The following is a 25575-nucleotide window of genomic DNA, read 5'->3' on the forward strand; positions in this document are numbered from 1 at the left end:
TTCACAGCATTCTCAATTCTTTTTTACCTCTAACATTTTGTTCTCATTGTTTCCCTTTCAGCATCAACGTTCTGTATTCTAAGGGCCCTCCCAGCTCTGACATTCAGTGTCCTAAGGCCCCTGCCAGCTCTGACATCTTGTGTTCTAAGGGCCCTCTCAGCCCTGATATTCACTGCTCGAAGGGCCTTCCCTGCTTCCTTTTTCTAAAGCTATAGAAAATGACTGGTACAGTGAAAAGAACCCAGGCTCAAGAGTCCTGGAATCATGAATCTAGAACTGAAGGGCAGAGGTGTTAAATTCATGGCTTGCAAGACTCTTGAGTGAAGCAAAAATCAGCTAAAAATGTAATTGGGAAATATTTAACAAAATAAATACAGATCCAGACATAGATAATGCTAATATGTGGTTTTCTAGGTCAGTTTGTGACCTGTAGGGGTCTTCATGTACTGTTTAGGTCCCTTTTCTATTTGAGTTTGACACAACTATTCTAACAGACCTCAGAGGCAAGAATCTAGTCACAGGACGTGAGTTCAAATCCCTCCTTGCTCCCTCAACCAGTGAGACTTTGAGAAACTGCCTTCACCTCCTCTGGGCTCAGTTTCCTCCTCTGTAAAATTCCAGTGGGTAAAAGAGGTGGACTGAGCTCAATGGCACCTCCCAGGTTCCTTTGTCCCTCTCATTAAGCACAGCCTTCACATCTGTCTGTTGGAGAAGATGGATGGGATGGAATGGGGATGGGGGAGTGATGATGGGGGAGGCTCAGAAGGGGAGCATCAGATGTCAGAACCCCCCACCCTTTGGCTCCCCCACCCCACCTCCTTCCTGCAGGGGGTTGTCCCTGATCCCAGAGCCCCTATTTTCACTGTGATGTGGCTTCCTGTCTATGGGGGTTTTTCCTCCTCTTCTTTCGAGAGAGTGGGGTGAGATGAGGGTGCAGATCTGAAACGCAGAGAGTTCATTCAGGCTGCAGTCATTTCCGGAGTGCCTGCTCTACAGTGCCAGCTAAAATACAGGAGACCAGCCTGCCCCTTGCCCTGCTAGGCTTAGATGCTCCTGGGGGGAGGGAATAGGTGGGTAAAGAAATGAATGGAGAGGAATGAATGCAAACCACTCCCCAGGTAAAGTAGGATCAGACAAGGTCCTTGTGAGGTGGAGAAGAAAGTGGCGAAGGCAGTATGCCATTGTACCCATTTTACAGATGAGGAAATCGAGACTTTAAGAAGAAAATTGCCTTGTTGTATCATACCAAACTGCCCCCTTAGAGAGGAACAAATTCCTCCCCTCTCTCCCCTGTATATCTCCTTGCCAGTCCTTGTCTCCTTCCTTCCCTTTTCCACTTTCTCCCTTTCTCCTCCCTCCTTCACTTAACCCCTCTGGGAGCACTCCCACTGACTGTCCTCCATGCCTAGAAGGGACTCTCTCTTTATCTCTTAGAATCCCTATTTTCCCTCAAAGGTCAAATCAAATCCCACTTTCTCTAAGACCTTTCCTCCTCATGCCCCTCTCCCACCTCCCCCAAACAACCTTGTGGATCCTCATATCCGGCATCCATCCACAACAGGGCATGTTGTCTCCCTCCCTAGAATATCAGCTCCCTGAGGGCAGTCATTGGTTCACCAGGGCCTGGCACATGGCAAATGGTTTTTATTAAATACCGATTGATTCCCTTATTGGTTGCCCACAGTCACACAACTAGTAAGGATCCAGGTTGGGGTTGAGTGAGTTCTTTGGTATCAGAGATGGAGAGTTAGAAGGGGCCTCGAGTCCCATTTACAGAAGAGGATGCTGAATTGTCCACCATCACACGAGTGTGGCAGAGATAGGATTTGAACCCAGGACTTGTGACTCCAAATACAATCCTTTTTGTGATGTTGGTGTGAGTTGTTCAGTCTTTTTCTGACTCTTCGTGACTCCATTTAGAGTTTTCTTGGCAAAGATAACCAGAGTAGTTTGCCATTTTCTCCTCCAGCTCATTTTACAGATGAGGAGGCTGAGACAGACAGGGTGAAGTGACTTGCCCAGGGTCACTCAGTTAATAAGTGTATTGATATCAAATTTGAACTCAGGTCTTGCACTATGGCGCCACCTAGTGTCCACCAGAGGAAGAAGTCCTTATTTTTCCCCAAGGTTCAACTCAGGGGCCATTTCAATGAAGCCCTTAGATTTTCTTCCTCTGTGACTCAAGTAGTTAGTGGTCTGTCCTGCACATTGTCTCATATTTGCACACATGTGTTCTCCCCCCCAAGACTGACCATAAAATGTAATCTCAAGGATAAGGGTTGTTTTTGTCTATTTATCCTCACTGTCTAGCATAGTGCCTGGCACCCAGGCTCTTAGTGTTTTGAGCAGTTGAATCGATTGGGGCAGGGGGGTGGCATTATCGGGAAGGTGGCATTGGAACTGCATCTTGGAGGATGGATGAGGTTTTGATTGGCAAAGGACCCTCCAGGCAGAAAAAGATGGGTCAGAAATCAAGGTTCTTTGGGTAACTGACCATAGGAATTGGGGCAAGGGCTTTCTTGACCACCTCTGGCCCTCCCTTAATGCAGGACTGCCTTGGATGCAGCTGCATGTGAGCAGGAGGTTTTGGGCCTCCTGGGTCAGGGACCCAGAATGCCCCAGTCTCCTCTGGGATAGAGACATCTAACCCTAGGCCTGGGTCAACACATGGTTCCTTCCATCTCCTGGTGTGATCCCTCTTTGAAGCTGGCTACAGCTGTCTATTTTCAGAATCATTCTCTTCCCCCAACCCCCCACTCTTTCTCTTCCTGTTTATGAAACCCTGATCCCTCCTATTCCCACTCTCAGCAGAATGTGACAGCAGGCGTCTCCTCTCAGGTCCTAGACGGGTCAGGGAGCTGGCCTGGTTGGTCCTGGGCCCTGGGGGGGGATGGGGCAGAGTATCTGGGGTCTGCTGCACCTGTTCCCTCCCCCTTCCACCCTCCTCCTCTTCTAGGGAAGGGCCAATAGGAATGACTCCCCACATCCAGGCCTGGTGCCCTTGAGGAGGTCCCTCCTGCTGTCTGGGCATCTCCAAGCCTTCTTATGGACTTGACATTGTAGGAGGGAGGAGAGCAGAGGCAGGAGACTCCTGCATCCCACTGCTAGCTGGTAACATTCACTGTGTAATGCAGAAGAGGGTAGTTATACTGAGGAGGGGGCTGAGCCAATGCCCTGTGGCAGGAGGGCAAAAAATGCACCACCACTAAACTGAGATCTCCTTTCCTCCAAACTTGATTAAGTCAGGGGACCCATGTTCTAGTCTGGACCCTGCCACTAACTTACTATGAATGGTCTAGTGAATAAACCTCTGGACTTGGAGATGGGAAAACCTGGGTTCAGATCCTGCCTTAAGAACTTACATGCCAGCACCATTGGACTTCTCTGAGCCTCAATTTCCTCATCTGTAAAAGGGGAATAATAAAAACCGCCTCTCATACTGAGTGGTTGTGAGGCTCGAACAAAACTTACAGAGCATTTTGCAAACCTTATACAGGAACAATGCAGGCTTTGGGCCTGTGATTTCGTTGGTATAGGGGACGTCCATTTGAGGAAATCCCCCTCTACCCATGCAGGTCAGTATCTTGTCAGCAGCTTCCATAGTCTTAGAGCACTGAGAGGTTTAGAAGCCCAAGGCCATATCACACCTCAGAAGTGGGACTGAAACCAGGGATTTGTGGTTTCAAGGCCTCTAACTCTCCTCCATGAGCCTCAAAGCCTTATTAGAGCTGTTGGCTGTACTGTGAGCCATGGAGTCAGTTACTTCATTTCTTTAAGCCTCAGTTTCCTTATTTGTAAAATGAGAACATTGGACCAAATAGTCCCCTAAGGCCCCTTCCAACTCTGGACATTCTGTAGCTTTGTGAGACCCTAGAGCTTGGGACAAGGGTGGGGTACATCTGCCTTACCTATTTACGATTCAATGCAATTCAATCCAACCAACATTTCTTAACGCACCTGCTGTATGTGGGTCAGGCACGTGCTCAGCGCTAGAGACCCAGAGACCTGCCGTCCAAGAGATTATACTCTATGGAAGTGGGGGGCGGGGGGAGAGAGAGAGAGAAGAGAGAAGGCTATCAGGGCATATGGCACATGGTCTCTTTGTCAAGATTGAGCCCCAAAGCTAGTGTGTCAGTTCAGAGGGAACAGGTTAGGTGAGGCATTGTTACAATCAAAGGACTGAACCAGAAGAGACCTGCTTGAGGTCTGGCATGGAAAGGACCTGGCTGTATATTCATGTTTAAGTCAGCCCTTAGAACACAGAATGTCAGAGCTGGGAGGGCCCTTAGAACACAGAATGTCAGAGCTGAGAGGACCCTTAGAACACAGAATGTCAGAGCTGGGAGGGCCCTTAGAACACAGAATGTCAGAGCTGAGAGGACCCTTATGACACAGAGTGTCAGAGCTGGGAGGGCCCTTAGGACACAGAATCTCAGAGGTGGGAAGGCCCTTGGAATACAATGTCAGAACTGGGAGGGACCCTGAAACAGAATGTTGCAGCTGGAAGATCTTAGACCTTAGAGATTATCATCCCCAACCCTCTCACTTTACAAGAAGAAAAAACAGACCCGGAGAGGTTAGTGACTTATCCAAAGTCATACAGCTATATACAGTCCCAGGATTCTACTTCCTTTCCCTTCTCCTTTCCAAAGGGGGAAGTGTGAAAGGTGGGGAGGCACCCAAGACCCCATGCTACACTCCCCCTTCCTTCCTCAAGGAGGCTGAAAAAGCAGAAGTAAGTGGGGCCCTCAAGCTCCCTCTGCACTGACACACTCTTCCACTATGCAGGCCTCCACTGATGTCCCCTGGACAGAGAGAGACTCGGCCTCCTGCACCCAGAAGGTAAGAGCCTAACAGGGGAGTGGCTGATGTTCTGGGGGGAGTCTGGCCCCATGTCCCCTGGGAGAGCTGGGGGCTGGGCTATCTCCCCAATCTGCATCCTGGGGGTGGATCCCCAGGGGGATGGTCGCTACTTGCTCTGAATCCCACTGTCTGCCCTAACTTGGGGATTAGGGGCTAGAGGGGAAGGGGTCCATGCTTGTTCCATGCCTGTCAGGGGAGGAGCTACCCAAGAGATTTGGGCTAGCAGAGTGGGAAGCCCCTAAACCTACCCCAGGGGAGAGAGGCAGTGCTGTGAGCTGGACAGGATGTGGCTCCCAGCATCGGCCCATAATCATTCCCCCACCTGCTTCCCCCAGAGCCCACAGCCCGAGCTCTGTCTTCCTGGCACCTGGAGCCCTGTTTCCCTGCCCCCAGGCCAGCCTCAATGTTACTCCCCCAGAGGCTGAAGTCATGACTGGTCCTCTGCCCCCAGCCTCAGACCCAGGCTGCCTTGTATCCCCTGTCCCCCTCCTCCCCACCCCCACATCCCAGTCCCACCCTAAGCAAACTATTCCATCAGTCAGCAGGGGGAGGAGAAAAGAACCAGGATTAGGTCTTGGAAAGCTAAGTTTGGAAAACCAAGCTGGGTGAGAGGAGAGTTGCTGATCATCTCAGAGGCTCATCAGATCATTTATTTGAACTGGGAGGACCCTTAGAGGGGATTGAGTCCAGCCCCTTTATTTGACACATGAAGAAACTAAGGCCCTGAGGTTAAATGTTTTGCTTAAGGTCAGACAGGCACTAAGCCACAGAACTGAGATGTGAACCCAGGGCCTCTGATTCCAGGTGTAGCCCCCTCAACCCTGTCTAGTCTGCTAGTACCAGGTCTGCCAAGGGGAGCCCCACAGTCCTTACTTTTTGGACCCTGAAGCCCAGCCAGAGGCCTTCTCTCCATGTCAGCCTCAACAGATACCCCAGAACTGCCTCAGAACTCACTAGGCTCTCCACTTCCCTCCTCACTCTTCCCTTATGTTTAGACCAATTTCAAATCAAGGTCATAGATAGAAACCTCAGAAGCCATCTAGTCCAGCCTTCTCATGCTCTAGAAAAGGAAACTGAGGCTGAGAAATGGAGAAAGGAAGTTACTGCCCCAGGGCACACAGGGAGTGATTGACTAGCGAAGATTTGAAGGCAGGTCCCTTTTTCTCCTTTTAGTCTACTTGAATTACCTATGGAGAGGATAATAGCTAACATTAACATTAATTGGGTGATAGCTGATTTGTTCAGCGTCATACCTCCAGTAAGTCTCTCAGGCAGGAACTGAACTCAGGTCTTCCTGACTCCATGTCCAGCACTATCCACCAAAGTAGGACACTCAGAACCAGAGGTAAAGGAACTTGCTAAAAATAGCAAATTGCAGTGAGGGGATTTGGACCTGGCTCCTTGGATTCCCAACCCCCTGGGGATTTGGAATAGCTCCAGGGCCTCAAGCATTCTGATTCTGGGTTCTGGAGTGGTTCCCTCAGGTAGCTCAGCCTGCCTCTCCTGGCTCACCTTTCCTGGGGTTGGTACGGGGCTTCCCCTCAATCTGTGTGAGGCGACATCAGCTTTGGGCCACGGGGAGGGGCATGAGATCAGGCAGGCAGCGCTTCCTGTATTTCGAAGGGTAACAGGCAATTGAGTGAAGGCAGGGTGCAAGTTCAGAGTGGGGAAACCACAGGCCATGAGTGATTGGTGCTGGGCTCAGCTCAGGCTGGTCCGGCCCCCGCCCTGAACATCCGCCCGCCAGCCGGGCCTCCCCTTGAGTGGTGGCCTGCCAGGCCCACCACCTGCCATGGTGCCGGGGCAGCGGGTAGCCCCAACAGGTGGATGGAGCAGAGTCTGTGGGATGGGAGGATGGAACGGGATCCGAAGCCACCCCGCTTCCGGGCCTTATTCAGCCTCTGGCTGCCCAGGAAACAGCGGGCAAGGCCTGGTGGGACACCAGTGCCCACCCTGGGCCCCAGCCTGAGCCAAGACACGGTTAGTGATGGCGAGGAGGGAGAGGTGTGGGAGCAGCCAGAAGGAAGGGTAGGGGCGGGGGAGATGCTCAGGAAGGAGAGGCCAGGGAGGGGAGGAAAGGTTGCTGGGGAAGAAAGGCCAGGAAGGACTTCCTTTCTTTTGGGACTTTGGTTCGTCATCCGTCTTCTAGAGCAGGTGTTCTTAGGACAACTGTGTATGTGGTGTGTGTGTGTGTGTGTGTGTGTGTGTGTCTGGGGCAGGGCCTAGTGGAAGTGACCTATTCCCATCCTCACTGCATCTCATTGTGGCTTGGATCCAGCCCCAGCAAGGTCTGGAGGAGCATTTGATCTCCTCCGGTCTCCTGCTCCAGCCTGAGTCTCATCCAGGGAAAATGCCTGCAGCTGATATCCCAGGGTCTTGTGGAGCCATCCGGTGCCAGGTGTGGATGACAGAGAGGCTGAGGCAAGCAGCCTGAGGATAGATAGGGCCATAGGAGGGGAGACTGACAGTGTGTGTACATGAGGGGACTTACAGAAGCTGCAGGGGAGTCTAGTAGATCTTTGGCCTTGGAAGGGAGCATGTTTGTGGGGGAATTGAAGTGCACCATGGGTAGAAACTCTAAGAAATTGTGGTAGAGGATGGGCATGTGTAGGCAGTCTGACTGCGGTTTACTCAATGTGTCCCCCATTTAAGTCAGGGCCCTGGGATTGTTGGCACTCACCCCCAAGGGCTCTCTAAGTGCTTCCTTCCCATGTGGAAGCTGTTAGCATGTTAAGTGTACCCCCCATTTCAGAAGGACCCTCGATGCTGTTGCCACTATCCCTGAAAGCTTCTGGACTCCTGGGCGAGGCAAGACTGGGGAGAGTGACTGTTAACACAGCCAAGACTTGGGGCTCTTGGCAGAGAGGCAAACAGAGGCCTCTTAAGGCAGATAGAGTGGGTGTAAGGGAAGGAGGACAGAGAGAAGGAACCTCACTTCCTATTGTGGCCAAAACAAAAGCTGTCCTGAACCTTCTTCTCCCTCCCCCCCCCCTCCAAGCCCTTCTTTGGAGAGGGGAGGAACAAAGCAGATGGGGCAGGGTAATCACATGTGTGATCCAGCAGAGGGGTCGCTGCCCCGCCTTGGGTCCCCCCTCCCCAAGCTCCAGCTGGGGAGCTGAATCTATGCCAGGGCACTGAAGCTCTGGGGACTGGTACTGGCCATGCACAAGGGGCCCAGGCAGCTTGGCAGATGGGTGATGCCCATGTTGGCCAGCAGCCTCCACTTGTTGTGCCAATGAAATGAGGGCACCCAACTGTTACCTTTGCTGATGCCCAAGTTTGGTGGGGGAGGAAGTAGTGAAAGATGCTAACACCCCCTCTTTAGCTTCTTTTTCTTCTGGCAGTTAGCTTTGTTGAACAGGAGTGCTCTGCCAGGCAACCACCTGGCAGTGCCTACCTGAACTCCTGGGAGCAACCTCGGGCATGTTATAATGGAAAAAACTGCCCTGGGAGTCAGAATTGGCTCTGCCACTGAAATAATGTGTGACCTTGAGGAGGTCACTGCCTTTCTCTGGGCCTCAGTTTCTTTATCTGTAAAATTAGGGAATTGGATTAGATGATCTCTGAATTCCCTTCCAGCTCTAAATCTGTAATTCTGTGATCCTCCCAGTTCTGACATCCTGTGTTCTAAGGGCCCTCCCCGCTCTGACATACTGTGTTCTAAGGGCCCTCCCCACTCTGACATCCTGTGTTCTAAGGCCCCTCCCAGCTCTGACATCCTGTGTTCTAAGGGCCCTCCCAACTCCCACATTTTCTGTTCTAAAGGTCCTCTCAGCATTGACATTCTCTGTTCTAAGGGCCCTTCTGGTCCTGACATTGTTTTCTGAGGTCTCTCCTAGGTGTGGCATTCTATGGTTCTATGGGGATACCTGGTCTGCCTAAGGGATGGACTTTGTGGAAATGGGCTTAGGATGAGGGATCATGTGAGCTCAGTCTATGACAGAACCCTGCCCATTGTTTATTCCCAGAGCTCCCCCCCACAAGCCTTGCCTCATCCACTCATCCCCTATGGCCTCCATTCAGCAGCTAGCACTGTGTTCTCTCCCCCACCACCAGGATGAAGGCATCGTCAAAGAGATCTCCATTACGCACCATGTTAAGGAGGGCTCAGAAAAGGCTGACCCATCCCAGTTTGAGCTGCTAAAGGTCCTGGGCCAGGGTTCCTTTGGCAAAGTGAGTATTCTGGCTGTTAGGAGGACCTGGCACTGGTGCCAGGTCAGTGGCTTGGGAGCTGTGGCCAGGCAATTGGTCTTGATGTCCAAGTACTGAAGTTGGGGCTGGGAGGGAAGAAGGCCACACCAGGCTCCTACTTTGGCAAAAAGATTGAATTCTCAAATTGTTCTAGGCTTTGGTCCTTTCAGTCCTTCTTCCCATCAATCTTCCCTTTCCTAACTTCCTGCTTCCAGTATCTCTCCCTCATTATCCTCCTTCTATCCTCTTCTTTACCCCCAATCTCCATTTCCCCCCTGCTTTTCCTGTCCTTGACACCCTCTTCTCCCCTGTTTCCTAGGTCTTTCTGGTGAGGAAGATCACCCGCCCAGACAATGGGCACCTCTATGCCATGAAGGTGCTAAAGAAAGCAACCTTGAAAGGTAAGGGGGCTGGTGGGCTGGCTGCTAGTTCTGTGTAACCAGGGCACAAGCCTTTGGAAACCCTGGTTCTGATGGGAGAGACAAAGCCCCACCCTAGAAGAGTCCTCAGTATGAAGAGATAGGGCCCATCTCTAGAGACAGACTTAAGGACATTAAAGTTAGGGTATGTATGTGAGTGAGCAGAGGGAGATAAGGCTGAGCCAGGGTAGGGTGGGGCCTTGAATGCCAGAACCAGAAGTTGGACCTTCATCAAACAGTCAGTAAGCAACTGTCTCAGGTTCTTGATAAGAAGAGTAGCATAGGATCCCAAAATGTTAGAGAGGAAAAAGATATTTTTCAAAGTAACTAATTAGTTAATTGTCTTGTCAACTTTGCCTGGACATCCCTTCACATCCCTCCACTTTTCTCTTGTCGCAGTCCATCCATCCTAATTCAATTCCTCACCACCTCTTGCCTGGGCTATTGGAACACCCTCGTTTGTCCCCCAGCCTCCCATCTTTCCCTTCCTCATTTGTCACTGGGGCTGACCTGACGTCTCTGTAGCTCACATCTGATGAGCCAGCCACTCCCCTAGCCAAGGAGCACATTTCTCTAAGCTTGTTACACTCTCATGAACTATGGACTTCAGCCAAACCAGCCCGTTTGTCATTCCCTCTGCAGTGACCAACAGGTCATACCTCATCTCAGGCCCTTCCCAGAGACTCGGCCTCATTCCCAGAATGCTCAGCTTCCCCAGCCCTGTCTCTTGCTACCATTGGCTTTCTTCAAGGCTCAGTTCACAGACCAGCTCCTTCAGGAGACCTTTCCCCAATTCCTCTAGTTATTAGCTCCACACAGCCCTGAAATTCGTAATTATATTGTGTATATCCCATAGTTATTTTTCTGTAAACATATTGTATCTCCCTTTCCATTCCCCCAGTAGACTGAGGGCAGAGACCATCTGGCTTACTTTTTGGCTTCGTAACCCTAGCACAGAGCCTGGAAGCAGTAAATACTTCGTAAATACTTGTTGAGTGATTGGTAGCATGTTAGGTATAGAATGTCAGAGCTGGAAGAGATCTTAGAACATAGAATGTCAGAACATGGAAGATTAGAACTGGGAGGAACATCAGAACATAGAAAGTCAGCACTAGAGGGGACCTTGGAACACAGAGTATAAGAGCCAGAAGGAACCTTTGACCATAGGATGTCAGAACTAGAAAACACCTTAGAACATAGAATGTTAGAACCTGGAAGTTTGGAGCTGGGAGGAACCTTGGAACATGGAATGTCAGAGATGGGAGGGACCTTAGATCATGGGATATCAGAGCTGGGAGAGACCTTGGAACCTGGGATGTTGAAACTGGGAGGGAATGTAGAACACAGAATGTCAGAGCTGGAAGGGACATTAGAACTTAGGATGCCTGAAGTGGGAAGGGCCCTAGGACAGAGACTGTTAGAGCCAGGGGGGATCCTTAGAATATATGTCCCACACGGGAGGAACTTTACAACATAGAATACAAGAATATGCATATGGTACTACAGCTGAAGGCCCATAGACATAATTTAGTCTGTTCCCTTCATTTTGTGTTCTGAGCTGTGTGTTAAAAGAATGAGTCCAATGATCTGTGAGAACGGATGAGGGAGAGTCAAAGAGAGCAGCTCCAGCTCATCGTGTTGTTCAGGGTTGATGTGATGAGTCCTGATTAAGGCTGGTGGCCATAGGACTGGGAAGAAGGATGGATGTGAGAGATTCCAGGTGAGGCATAGGTAGATTTCAGGGGTGTCAAGAACCCGGATAGGAAAAAATGGCAGCTTTGTTTTCACCAGCCCTTAACTGAAATTTGGTATTTCCTTCAGTCATTTAAGAATATGATGGAAGGTCTTCAGCAGGCTTCTAGGGAGCTCCATAGCACACAGAAAGTTAAGAACTCCTGCTCTGGACAGGTTGGAGGTCTGGAGGACATCTCTGGGTTTTAGATCTAGGTCAGATGGAGATTTCATAGACAGGAAAACTGGGAGGGGCATCTGGCTTAGGAAGAGAAATCCTGAGCTTGCTTTGGGATATGTGGGGCTGGAGGAGTTAGTGACATCCAGGGGGAGGTTTCCTGCAGGCAGTAGTGAATGAAGGACTGGATCTTAGAGGTAGGGGAGGCCTTGGAGACTTGGCACGACTCCTCTTCCACTATCTGGTTTTCCTATTATGCTGTGAATGGCCATAGTTTGAGGGTTAGGGAGGTAACAGGAAGGAGGAGAGGAGGATTTCTAGAGAAAGAAACAAAGGAGGAGTGGTCAAAGAAGGAGGAGAGGGCAGTGTGGCAGAAGCCAATGGAGGAGTGATCTCCAAAAGGACAGGGCTGGCTGTTACTGACAGTACTGAGAGAGGTCAAGGAGACTGCAACCAAGCAGAGGCTGTAGCATTTGTCACTTGGGAGGTTCCTGGAGAAGTCAGAGTAGGGACAGGTCAGGCAGCAGGGGCTTAAGTGGGTGATGAGGAAATGGAGGCAGCAGGTGTGAAAAAAAATGTGATAGCAAAGTCAGCAGCAGAGGGAAGGAGTGAGACTGGAGTGAAGGCAGTCATTCATTCATTCAGTGAACATGTACAAAGTGCCTCCCGTGGGCCAGCACTGTGCTTGGTGCCAGGGATGCAAGACCAAAAATGAATCAGTCCTTGCTCTCAAGGAGCTGATGTTCCTTTGAGAGGAAGCATCATGTAGATAGATCATTGAATACAGAATGTAGAGTGAGTCACTTCAGGAGGGTCAGGGTTGGGCAAGATGAGGAAAGGGTTGGTAGGTGGATCGTGAGCTGAGCCCTGGAGGAAGTTAACGAGGCTGAGGTGAGGAGGGAGATGGGTATGGGGTGGGAGAATGGAGAATAAATAGCAAGTTAGCCTATTTGACTGGGTACTGGAGAACAGGCTGAGAGTAGTGCCTAAAGGACGCAGAAGGAGGTGGAGTTAGTCAGCAAGGACTCCTAGAAGACAGTCTATCCTCGATGCCTTGGGAGCTGGGATCAGGCTTCTGGTGTCTGAGTTGGAGGGTGGAAGGGAGAAGGGCAGAACTGGGGTCAAAACTGAGGAGAGAAGGGATGAGCTAGACCAGAGGGAAAAGGATGAGGCAGACAGTGTGAGTCAGTGCATAAGGCTGGAGGAGAGCCGCAACCTCCTGGTCCCTGGGAAGGGAGCACCCAGTGACTTGGCCTTTCTTTACCCACCCATGAAAGTTCGGGATCGAGTTAGGACCAAGATGGAGAGAGACATCCTAGCCGACGTCAACCATCCATTTGTGGTAAAGCTTCACTATGGTGAGCAATCCCCAACCCCTTCCCTACCTCCATCATAAACAAAGAACCATCCCAGGAACCCCAGGCTGACCAAAGCCTCTCCCATGGCAAACTTCGGGGTACCCTATTTGGCAGTTTGACTCTGCTCTGTGTGTGTGTGTGTGCATGTGCATGTATGTGTGTGTGTATGTGTGCTCACCTCCATGTCTCATCAGCCCTTGACTGCCCTGGGGTGGGGGGAGGGGAATGGAAGAGCTTAGTCTCTACCCCAGCCAGGGATTCAGTGGCATGTTGTCCCCCTACATGTATCCCTCTCTGTCTCAGAGGACCAGGCAGCCTCCTCCCACTAATAAGAAAAAATTAGTCCCATTCCCCTCTGTCTCATTAAATTGTTAAATTTCCTGAGGGTAGGGATTAGCTTTTGCCCCCTTTTATATCCCAGAGCTTAGCACAGGGCCTGAAACATAATAGGCATTTAATAAATCCAAGGAGGTTCTCTTGGTTGTCACAACACTCAGTGTGGCTTAGTGGCCACTGCCCCTTCCTCCCACCTCCCCACTGGCAGAGGGAGGCAACATATGCCCCTCTCCAAGTCCTCCCAAGTTGTCAGCCTTGGGAGCAGTGGCATGCAGCCCATGACCCCTGTTTCCTCTGCCTCAGCCTTCCAGACGGAGGGGAAGCTCTATCTCATCTTGGACTTTCTCCGGGGAGGAGACCTCTTCACTCGCCTCTCCAAAGAGGTGAGTCTCTTCCTGTCCGGCCCGGGGCTCCTGGAAATTCTGCCAGTCTGAGAAGAGGTGTTAAGGAGATCCCCAGGGGAGCCTCAGCTGTGAGCCTAAATGGCCAGGCCTTTAGGCGGGCCAAGAAGGGTTGGGGAATCCAGAAACACTCTAGAAGAGGGGCCTGGAGTGCCTCTAAGAAACCATTGCCTTTCCCAAGAATAACAGAGTCCCAGAGTCCAGGGGGACAGTAAGAGGGGGCAATGGCCCTCCTGATGGGTGAGGTGGGTTAGCTCAGTCTCCTTCTGCCCCTGGAGCTCGCCTGTCCTTGCTCTTGAGTTTGGTGGGGGTGAGCTCAGAGAAGCTGAGCATTGTGGGTAATGGAGCTTATTGACCCTGTCCATCCCCAGGTCATGTTCACAGAAGAAGATGTAAAATTCTACTTGGCTGAGCTGGCACTGGGCCTGGATCACCTGCACAAACTGGGGATCATTTACAGAGACCTCAAACCTGAGAAGTATGTGTGAGATGGCAAGGATGGGGGTGGGCCCCTCCTCTGAGCAGATCAGCCCCATATCTGAGACAGGATTCAGTCTTAGGGTTTTCAGAATGGCCCCAAAATAGCCTCTTCCTCAGCTTGGCACTAGCACAATGCCTGAAATTCCACCATTAATGAGCCATTCCTTTGGTCTAATCATTGCCCTCTCCAGGCTCCTTTTTTAAAAATTTATTTTAAATTTTTTCCCCTTTTTCATATGGGAAGAATCAGTGTGAGGCAATGAAAAGTGCCTGGGACAGGGGCCTGAATTCTTGTTTAGTTCTATCACTAATTTACTGTTGAACTTTAAGCAAGTGTCATAACCTTTCTGGGTCTAAGTTTTTTCCTTGTTCAGATTAAAGTGGACCAAACTCTAAGGTCCAGTCTAATTCTTGCCTTTGTCCTAATGTTCGCATTCTATAATTATTTAATGTGTTCAGATGTACCTCTGGGTGGGGTATATTATGGACCATTTTAGGCACTTAATAAATGCTTGTTGATGATAGTGATTTAGGAATTATCACCTTAGTGTGATACCTTCGTTTGAACTGGTGTATCTTCTAAGTTAATTGCACCAAAAAAAGGCCCAGAGGAGCATAGGTTGATAACTAGAAAGGATCTCTAAGGCTGTCTAGTCTAGCACCCTCATTTAACAGGTGAGGAAACTGAGTCTTAGATAAAATGATTTGCCCAGGGTCACACAGGTAATAAACGGTAGAGGTGAGATCTGAGCCTGAGTTTTGTTGTGTCCAACTCTTTATGATACCATTTGGGGTTCTCTTGGCAAAGATACTAGAGTGGTTTGCCATTTCCTCCTCCAGTTCATTTTATAGATGAGAAGACCGAGGCAGACAGGATAAAGTAATCTGCCCACAATCACCCAGCTTAGAAGCGTCTAGTAAGGCAAGATTTGAACCTAGGTCTTCCTGACTCCAGGCCTGGTACACTGCGCTACCTCACTATTCTTGATCCCAAGTCTGTACCGTGCTAAATCCCTCAGAGGAAGCTATCTGATTTGGGAAGTGAAAAGGAAAGGTAGTTGTGGATTCAGAGAGACTGGCTGAGGAGGGCAGGAAGCCAGGGGCAGCCTAGCAGCCAGCACATTCCCATTTGGAGGTCAGGGCAAGTGACTGATGCCCCTCCATCACCCCCACTCATCCCTTGAGAGATCCTGCCATTCCAGAGTAAATTCTAAAGATGGTGGAGTATGTGTCTCATTCTTTTGAGTCTTAAGGATCTCGAGGCACATTATATTTCCTTTTCATCTTTATGCTGGAACTAAGCAAGGTACTTCTCTCTTTTTCCCTCCCCCTGACCTTCAAAGAGCTTAGTAGTGTGATAAGGTATAGCACAGGTCAATAGAAACATTAGCCAGACCTAAATCTGGTAGGGAAGCTGTAAGCAAAGTGTTTGATGAAATCCAAGATAGGCAGGACCTGGTACTGCTTAAAGGGATAAGGGCAGCTTCCTGGAGGAGGTGGCATTTGGGTTGGGCTGTTAAGGATGGGTAGTGAGGGCACTTTGCCCAGGAGCAGCTTGAACAAAATCCCCTGGTTAGGGAGCCCTGTGTGGTTCAATCCAGCTGGAGCACAGAAGAAAGAGATCGAGAAGCCTTGTTTGAGATAGAGAAAGTGCATTGATGCTCGAGTCAGGGCACCTGCATTCCATTTCCACTTCCAGTGCTTACTCTGGGCTCCTGGAACTCCCTTCATTTCTTAACTGTAAAAGGAAGACGATGGCTAATGAAGATATTTCTTTTGTATGACTATACATATTCACCATGGATTTTGTTTTTCTGCCTTCTCAATGCATGAAGGAGGGAGAGATTTAGGAACTGAAAATATAGTAAAATTGAATTCAGAACCTGGAGAAAATGAAAGTAATGTGAAAACAAAAACTTTCAATAAAACTAATTTTTTTGGAAGCAATCAAGGTTAAGTGACTTACCCAGGGTCATACAGCTAGTAAGTATCTGAAGTCAAATTTGAACTCACATCCTTCTTGATTCCAGGGCTGTTGCCTTATCCACTGCAGCACCTAGCTGCCCCAAAAATAACATTTAAAAAAATCAAAATGAGAATGGCTGAGGGTTGGGGTCAGCACAGCAGGCAGAATTCAGGGTTCCTGCCTCTTCTGGTACTGACTTGTCCTCCTCCTGTCCCTCATCCCTACAGCATCCTTCTGGATGAAGAAGGACACATCAAGCTCACAGGTAAGCGGCCCCAGCCTTGGCCCTGTCCAGGGACACCTCTCACGGGCGATGGGAAGATTTCGCTGAGTCTTGGGGCAGTGATGCCAACTCCACTCTCCTGCCTCTCCTGGCTGCAGATTTTGGCCTGAGCAAGGAGGCTATCGACCATGAGAAGAAAGCCTATTCCTTCTGTGGGACGGTGGAGTACATGGCACCCGAGGTCGTCAACCGCCAGGGCCACACCCACAGCGCCGACTGGTGGTCCTACGGGGTGCTGATGGTGAGAGCACAGGGCAGTGGGATGCCTCAGTAGAATGTGGGGGCTGGAAAAGACCACTGAGCATCAGCTGGTAGAGCTGCCAGGACCCTAAATGACCAGTTGGCCTCTGGGTGCCCAGGCTGGGCCATGTCCACAAGGATAAAGGGAATATTTTGATTTCATTTTTTTGAATTACAAAATTCTGTTTAAATTGATTTATACAACCTCCTGCCATTGCAGATGTTTAAACAAGATTCCAAATAATCGATTCATTTTATTTCTTACGTGCAGAATAAACACTAGGATTTATTTCCTCCATTCCCCTATTGACTAGGAGGTATAGGAAGGATTACTGAAAGCCAAGGGGCATGAGAAACAGAAAAATGAAAAGGCCAGGAAGTTCTAAACTCATCTTATTTTTAAAAATAATAATGATAATAGCTAGGATTTATGTAGCACATTAAGATTTGCAACATATGTTCACTCATTGGATCCTCACTACATCCCTTGGGAGGTAGATGCTTCATGGATAGAACGCCAGCCCCAGAGTCAGGAAGACTTAAGTTCAAATCTGGTTTCAGACATTTTCTAGCTGTGTGACCTTGGGCAAGTCGCTCCACCTCTGTTTGCCTCTGTTTCCTCATCTGTAAAATGGGGATGATAATAGCCCCTACCTCCCAGGGTTATTGTGAGCATTTACTGAGGTAATAATTGTAAAGTGCTTAACATAATGCCCAGCACATCGTAAGCTCTAAGTGTTGGTGGTGGTTGCTATCCCCATTTTACAGAAGAGAAAGCTGAGGCCCAAAGCAGTTGTGACTAGCCGAGGGTCACACTCTTAGGAGGTATCAGAGCCAGAACTTGTCTTCCTGCCCAGTGCCCTGCCTGCTGCATGGCCCAGCCCTAGTTTGTTTTCATACCTTTGGGATTTTTTTTGTACCACCTCTATTTCTAAATCCATTCCTCTTTTCTCCCCTGCCCAATATAGCCATCCCTTCTAACAAAAAACTAAGCAAAAAGAGAAGGGGCAAACGATGAAACTATTCAGCAAAACTGACAAACAAATCAACCAAGGTCAACAGTTTATGATGTATTTTGCACTCGGAACCCCAAGTTCTCCCACCCTTACTCCGCATCATAAATGAGAGGAGAGAGATGCATTTTCTCATCTCAAAACCTTCTGATTATGAAAAGGAGAAAAATGAGGGTCAGGGAACAGAGATGACTTTCCCAAGGTCAAACAAGTTAGAGGCAAAAAAAGACTTGCCACCATCGCTGCCCTGGGGCAGCCCTACTGGGCAGCTCCGGTACTGCCACCTAGTGGTGTCTGGGAGCTGGCCTCGGAGGTCAGAAAGCTGGGGGGAGGGGGAAGAGGAGAGGAGGAGGGGTTGGCAAGGCCAGCCCAAGGCAGGAGGGACCCTGGAGTGCCTGGAACATATTTCAGTGGCCACCCAGAATGGGGGGGAGGGGCTGTGTGGAAGGACAGGAGAAGTCTGAGCCCTCCTTGGACACTGAGTCCAGAGGCCTGGAGTGGAGGGGGTGGTGGTGGGCTCTGGGGAAGGACCACCAAGGAGGGAAAGAATTTCTTGAATCCAGGGAATGACCAGGGTAGGGTGGATATGAAGGCGGGAACCCAGGGTCTGGCACCAGTCTGAATGCATCCCTTGTTCTCTGCAGTTTGAGATGCTAACGGGCTCCCTGCCCTTCCAGGGGAAAGACCGGAAGGAGACCATGACACTGATACTCAAGTGAGCATCCCCCAGAAGATCTAGATTGTCTAAGCTAGGAGCAGCTTTAGAACATGGGATGTCGAATCTGGGAAGGCCTTAGAACACAGGATGTCAGAGGTGGGAGGGACCTTGGAACCCAGAATGTCAGAACTGGGAAGAGGGCCCTTGGAATAGAAAATGTCAAAGCTGGGAAGGGCCTTAGAACACAGGATGTCAGATCTCGGAGGGGCCTTAGAACATGGAATATGAGAGCACAGAGTATCAGAGCTAGGAGGGTCCTTATGACCCAGAATGTTAGGCCTGACAGAGAATTTTACAGGTTGCTTATTCCACCTCTTTTTCTAGATAGATAAGGAAACAGAGAGATTAAATAGCTTCCTCCGGGGTCATGCTGTGGGTTTATGTCAGGGTCTCCTGGCTCCCTGTCTAGGCTCCATCCCCTAAGCCAGGCTGCCTCCCAGCCCTTCCCTTCTACCTCTCCCCTCTCTTGCTCCTTGTGGGGTCCAGTGGCTTCCCCAAGCCCTGACTGGTAGTTTGGACATAGCCACACAGAGTGTGATGGTATCAGCCTAGATGACTGGAGGCAAAGGCATGGGAAGCCCAGGCTGGGAAGCCCAGGCTGGCCAGCCCAGGGAACAGGGACTCATCCTGTCCCAGCCCTGACCATGCCCTGTCATTGTATTTTCAGGGCAAAGCTGGGCATGCCCCAGTTTCTGAGCACTGAAGCACAAAGCCTCCTTCGAGCCCTGTTCAAGAGGAATCCTGCCAACAGGCTGGGTAATGTCCTGTCCCCGAGGGCAGTGCAGGGGAGGGTGTCTTGCAGCTGTGGGGAGATGGGTCCTGTGCAGGCCAGGCCAGGTCAGAGGCCTGCCCCTCCCTGGTCCTCCCGCCCCTCCCGGCTGAGCCTGAAAGGCAGGCATTGTCCTGTGTGCCAGGAGCAGACAATGGCCACCACATGAAGGCAGTCATGATTCTTGGGTGCCCATTCCTGTGCTTTGGGTTCAGTTTGCTGACAGTGGGGATTGTGGCACCGTGTCATCCACACTCCCTCAGTGTCCTCTATGTGGCCTTTGGTTCCTGCAGCTGCTCAGCCACTTCCAGGATCACAGCCTATCAGACCTTGGAAATAATAATAATAGTTAACAGTAGCACTGGGCTCAGGATCATTTCAGTCTGAACTTTGTCAGGAAAGACAGGAACGAGATGAGTAGCACTTTTGTGTTGTATTCTAGGGTTTACAAAGCACTCTGCATGCACAACCCCAGGAGGGGGAAGGTGGTGCTGTCATGGTCCCCATTTTAGAGACAAGAAAGCTGAGGCTCAGATATGTTCACTGACTTGCACAGGATCATACAGCTAGCTAGCCAGTATCTGAGGCGAGATTCAAACTCAGGTTTCCTGATTCCAAGTCCAGTATTCTGACCATGAGGTCACACTGCCTAGTCTGGCCCCCTCATTTGCCAGCTGAGTCAGTAGGAGCCACAGTTAAGAGACATGACTTGCTCAAGGTCACCTTGTTAGGATGGAACTCGAACTCAGGTCTTTTTTTTTACTCTAGCAAATTCAGCTCTTGTCTGGAGTCAGGGGTGGCTGTAAAAGACTCTGTTCCACCAAGGCCAGAGAGTGGCACTCAGGGTGATGGCAACAGAGAGGAGAGACCCTCTGGACAGTGAACCCAGGACATCCTGAGGCCGAGGGTAGGAGGTTGGCTCAGCCCCTTACCTCAACTGTGCAATTTGGAGCCAGTCACCAAGATGAAAAATACCACCTGCTCTCCACAAGTCCTAGACAGCCAAAGGGTGTATGGGAAAGCACATTAAGAGGATCATTCTTCAGGACTTCCTTTTACCTACTGTTCTGTCCATCCCTATAGCTTATCCAAACCAAAATGGATTTATTAAGTGCCTGCTGTATATCAGGCTCTGAGCACATAAAGGCAAGATGAAAAACAGTCCCTGATGTGGAGTTGGGGGATGACAGAAGTGGATATGACAAGTAAATACATAAGTATAATTGTGATAGTTTAAGGAGGTAGGAGATTGGGTCAACCACCAAGGAGTCCTGAAAGGCGGTCTGCAAGCTAAACCTGGTAAGATATGAAGAGATAGTGGTGAACAGGGAGTGCATTCCAGGCGTGGGGGACCTCCAGTTAAAGGTGCAGAGGCAGGAGATGAAGTACTGTGTTCAGGGAACCCTGAGAAGGCCGGTTTGATTGAAGTAGAGAGCTTAAGTAATGCATAATCAGCCTGGAAAGAGAGGTCAGAGCCAAACTACAAAGGGCCTTCTGGTGGTGACCCACACTCAGCTCAGCTGGTCCTCAAAGAGCAGCCTTGGCAGGGGGGGCTGTTACTGGGTGAGCCCAAACTTGAAGCTCTGACAGCTTCATGGGGCTCATGTAGCCTTTGGGGGGCTGGGCTCACTGTGAGAACATCAGCCCGGGATTAAGAGATCATGCTCACAGGCACCACAGAGTAACCATGTTAATATTTCAGGATCTGGTACCGATGGGGCCGAAGAGATCAAGAGGCACACCTTCTACTCCACCATAGACTGGAATGTGAGTTGTCCTTCCCCTACCCCCAGCTGCTTTCCCTCTCCCCTTCCCTGTAGTGCACCTCTCCACCCCTGACTTCACCTTCCCTGGGAAAATTTGAGGGTAGGAGATAGGGCAAAGAAGAAGAAAGATTTCTATCCAGTAAAGTTTCCCGGAGGCTTCAAGTGCCTTCCCAAATGCCTTCCTCCCACTCCTCACCCTCCCACAATCGATAGACTTAAAGTTGTTTCCTCTTGGGCTGCTTCCTGCTCTATTTGTCCAAGAGTCTGGGGGCCCTTGTTGAGAAGGCTCTGGGGGAGAACATATGTTCATCACAACCAGCACCCCCTAGTTGGGCCTAGGACTTCCTCCCTCTTCTGATAGGGGCCCTGGAGCTTGGGGGAAGAGATAGTATAGGACATGGGGGAGTGGTCTCATCAGCCCCTGAAATCCTGCCTTGCTCTGGGGCAGTGTGAAGGTAGTTTAGGCAGAAGGGGTGGAAGGTGCCCCAGAGAGAGCTCTGGCTCTTGGCAGCCCAGAGGCTGGGGATTTGGCATCCACATGGTCAAAGAAAGGTGCCGCAGGAGGTTGACCTCCTTGATGCCTCTGAGCCACAGAATCACAGCCCTGTTACAGTGTCAAGGAAGTAGCCATCAGGCTTTGAACCACATGATCACAGAGTTTAAATTGGAGACCATCTAGTCTACCTCCCTCATTTTACAGAACAGGAAACTGAGGCCCAGAAAAGTAGCTTGCCTGTAGCCCCACAGGTTAGAAGAGGCAAAGAGCCAGGATTCCACTGCCCTGCAGAGCCCTGCCCTTCTGGCCATTGGGCATCACCTGCTCAGGGCTTAGGGAGAAGGCCTCCTAGTCCATCTGGGAACAGCAGATGTTATTCAAGTCCCCAGACCTCCCTGGGGCTGTGGAACAGCTGCCCGGGCCAAGTCATTTCCCTCTCCCCCTCATCCCTTCCTCTGCTTTGGAGTGTGGGAGTGTCCAAGGCCACCTGTGAGACTGGGACTGTGTTTCCAGAAACTGTTTCGTCGTGAGATCAAACCTCCCTTCAAGCCTGCGGTCGCCCAACCCGATGACACCTTCTACTTTGACACAGAATTCACTTCCCGAACACCGAAGGGTAGGTAAATTAACGTGATGTTGGTCAGTCAATAAGTAGTTACTAGGAGACTCCTATGTGCCTAGCACAGTGACCTAAAGACAGCCCCTTCCATCAAGATTACATTCTGTTGGATGAGAACAGAGCATGTACCTGTGTAGCTACATACAAAGTCTGTACGACAGAGACACGAACAGGGTGATTGGAGTGGGGATGGTACTACCCGTAGGGGATCAAGAAAGGCCTCATGGAGAAGGTGACCCCTGCACTGAGCTCCTTTTCCCCTGCGAGTCCTGGGTCACAGGGCTGGAACCCCTGGGGGGAGACCACGATGTATACGTTAAAGTCTATTTTTGAAGAGATGACGAACATGAGACCTATAGAGGGGAGAGGGCACCAGTCCCTGGAGTCCAATGGCCTGGCTTTGTATTGCACCTTTGCCATTTATTAGCTTGGTCAAGTCTCTGAGGGCCTCAATTTCCTCACCTCTAAAAGGAAGAGGTTAGGTCAGATAGTCTCAAAGTTTCCTCTTTGCTCTGTATCTATGATCCTGGCGCTTATTACCTGTGTGACCCTGAACAAGTCATTTCCTCTCCCTGGGACACAGTTTCCTCATCTATAGAGTGATCACAGATTTAGATCTGGGAGGGGCCTTCAAGGCCATATAGATCAGAAAATTCTTAACTTCTTTGTGTGTCCAGGATCCCTTTGGTCATCCGAGGAAGCCTGGGAAGGAAGCCTCTTCTTAGAATCATGTTTCACAATGCATAAAATGAAATACACAGGATAATAAAGAAAACCAATTCTGTTCAAATAGTTATCAATTTTTTTAAATACCAGATTTGTGGACCCTAATTGGAGAACACCTGATCTAGGCCAACCCTTCCCCCATTTTACAGATGAGGAAACTGAGGCCCAGGGAGAAGAGACTTGCCCAGCGTCATACAGCTAACAACTAGGAGAAGAGCCAAAGTCTAGCTTTTTTCTTTCTCTATTGCTTTTCCCAGGCTCATTCAGCTCCTATGCTGTACTCTAAGGCCCCTGATTCTGTGATTCTGAGAATGGAGCTGCCTGGGAAAGGAGTGATCCCTACAGGGAGGGGCTAGTCAGGGGAGGCTTTCTGGGCCTGCTGTGTTTTGTAGGAGGAGGGACGTGAATGGGCTCTCAGGTAACAGTGGGGCAATGGTCTGCTGATGGGGAATGTAGCTTCCCTTACTGAGGAGCCCAGAGCCTGTTTTCTCCTAAGACCAGATTCATTTCCCTTTTAAAAGAAAATTCCCCCTTTTTTGTGAACTTTACCATCAGCAAACACAAGCATTTCATTTTTAAAAAGAAGAGGATGGATGAGAAATTGTGAACTGTTATATAGAGTTCATTTTTAAAGAAATAGTAAATTTTATAATGTAGTAATGAAATTGCTCATTTGTGCCCCCCTTCCAAACTTATTTAAAAAAATATTTTGTTAATGTTTTCACTTCTTTTTCTTTTTTTAAAAAAAAGTGTTTTATTTTTTCCAATTACATGCCAAAACAATTTTTAACATTTTTTAAATAAAATTTTGAGTTCCAAATTTTCTCCCTCCCTCCTCCCTAAGATGGTAATCAATTTGTTAAAGGTTATGTATGTGCAATCATGTAAAACGTATTTCTATATTGGTCATCTCATTTCTTTTTTTAAAAAAATCATAAAACATTTTTAAAATATAAAAATCAAAAAAAACTTTTAAATATTTTGTTGCATATTTTAAAAAGTTAATCTCATTTCTCAGTGACTCCTGTCCTCAACCTTACCCCATATAGAGCCCTTCCTGGCAACAAAATACCAGTTAAGCAAAATAAATTAAAACTTTGTCCGTGTCAGCTCATGTATGCCTCATTCCACACCTGTATTCCACCACCTTTCCTATGAGAGGTAGGAGGCCTGCTTAACTACCGGTGTTCTGAAGTCACAATTCCCCAGCCTTGTTTCTGCACTGTGTCTATGTCCTTTGGGTTGTTGCATTGGGAAGGACAGACTCCTCACAACTCACACTCCTTGAGACTTTGCATTCTCTCATTTAATCCTCAGAATTATTTTGTGACAAATATTATTTCTATTTTCCACTTAAGGAAACAGGCTCAGAGAACTTCAGCAATCCTAAGGTCACAAGATCCTAAATGATACAGCTGACTCTTATACCATGTTATCCCTATAGATCCAGGGGACTGTGGGGTTTGGCCTCACTGAGCAGAGAGAAAGAAGCAGCTGAGCCTTACCTAGTCTGTAGCTTTGGCTGTTCAACATTCCTTTCTTTTCTCTCCCAGACTCACCAGGCATCCCCCCCAGTGCCGGGGCCCACCAGCTCTTCCGGGGCTTCAGCTTCGTGGCTACAGGCTTGATGGAGGATGACGGCAAAGTCCGGGCCCCACAGGCCCCACTGCACACAGTGGTCCAGGTACAAGGCCTGAGCTAGTCCTGGTGGGGAAGACAGCTTAGATGGAAACTTTCCACCCAGCCTCTGAAAAGCGGGGCTGGATCAGAATGGTTGCCTGGTCCTCAGGGTAGTTTGACCAGAACTTGGCCAAAGCTCATTGCTAAGGGCAGACCTAGGGTATAGGAGACTTCTGGGCCTCCCAGGATGAGCACCAGGATGAGCCAGAGGAAGGAGAGAGACAGAGACAGAAGCAGAGAGAAGTAATCAAGTGTATCCCGTATGTGAACAGGAAAGCGTAATGGCCAGACACCTGGCCTTAGAGACTGACCTCCTCTGACCTCTGCTGGCTGCTTAACTTTGGACAAGTCAGCCTCTCAGGGCTCTAAGCAGCCCTCAAATCACAGAGAAGATGCCAACCTCTGTGGGTGGAGGGAGTTTCCTGTCTGGGAGTTGCCCTTACTAACAGCATCACAGTGAACTTTGTGAACAGGAGACCCAACAAGTGGTCATCCAGGTGCTTAAATGCTTCCACTGAAGGAGAACTCCCTCCCTGTCCAGAGGCAGCCTGTTCCACTCTTAGACCATCCTAGGTGTTAGTTCTTCCTTTCAGCTGAGGTGAAAATCCATCTAATAATAATATTTGTTATTGTATCTGTATAGGACTTCGTATTAGTCAGTCATTTCATATCTATCTAGTGTCTCAGAGGTGCACGATAATCCTCTGAGGCAGATAGGACAAGGATTATTGTCCCCATTTGACAGATGAGGAAATTGAGGTCACACAGGGAATGAGCAATAGAGCCCAGGACTAAAGCCTAAGTCTCGTGATTCCTGGTTCATTGGTCTTTCAGCTCTACCCCTCACTTGGATATCAGAGTCTTACTCCTAGGTGAGAAGGCACATTGCTGACAACAGCCCCTACCCCTGAACACTTTGAGCCCGGATGCTCCCACCCAGCACCTAACTTAGCACTTTCTGTTCTTGAGTGTGAATCCTTAGTGGTACCACAAATAGTTCTAGACTCCTGCCTCTTCCTGCCAAGGCTTTGAGAGACAAGCACCTGAAGGATGGGACTGGAAGAGGAAAGAATGAGGGGGTCAGTCTCTGAAACTTCTCTCCTTATCTCCTCCCCACCCACCCCCCAGCAACTTCATGGGAAGAGCTTGGTTTTCAGCGATGGCTACATCGTGAAGGAGACCATTGGAGTTGGCTCTTACTCCGTGTGTAAGCGCTGTATCCACAAGGCCACCAATATGGAGTATGCGGTCAAGGTGGGGATCACCCTGTAGCTCCCTCACTCCCAGGATCCCTGTACTGAGCATGGATATGGCATGGGAGGCTACAGCTGGGAGGGGGGAG

General features: G+C 49.5%; 1 protein-coding gene across 3 annotated transcripts in view; it reads left to right on the forward strand.

The window, feature by feature from the left end:
• The window catches only part of RPS6KA1 (ribosomal protein S6 kinase A1), a 60637-nt gene that overhangs the window by 16430 nt on the left and 18632 nt on the right, over positions 1–25575 (forward strand). Inside the window, exons 3-16 of one of the 3 annotated variants that reach the window (XM_072609468.1) lie at positions 4789–4842; positions 8920–9036; positions 9374–9455; positions 12660–12740; positions 13380–13459; positions 13849–13955; positions 16151–16188; positions 16305–16447; positions 18104–18174; positions 18845–18933; positions 20649–20713; positions 21722–21824; positions 24107–24237; positions 25362–25487. In XM_072609468.1, the coding sequence (XP_072465569.1) occupies positions 4789–4842; positions 8920–9036; positions 9374–9455; positions 12660–12740; positions 13380–13459; positions 13849–13955; positions 16151–16188; positions 16305–16447; positions 18104–18174; positions 18845–18933; positions 20649–20713; positions 21722–21824; positions 24107–24237; positions 25362–25487 (1287 nt within the window). Of the gene's footprint in view, positions 1–4788; positions 4843–6579; positions 6844–8919; positions 9037–9373; positions 9456–12659; positions 12741–13379; positions 13460–13848; positions 13956–16150; positions 16189–16304; positions 16448–18103; positions 18175–18844; positions 18934–20648; positions 20714–21721; positions 21825–24106; positions 24238–25361; positions 25488–25575 lie in introns of those variants that run through there. The other 2 variants (XM_072609469.1, XM_072609470.1) reach the window with 2 other exon arrangements.

This window comes from Notamacropus eugenii, chromosome 5 (assembly GCF_028372415.1).
Source record: "Notamacropus eugenii isolate mMacEug1 chromosome 5, mMacEug1.pri_v2, whole genome shotgun sequence".
Taxonomy (NCBI): Eukaryota; Metazoa; Chordata; class Mammalia; order Diprotodontia; family Macropodidae; genus Notamacropus; species Notamacropus eugenii.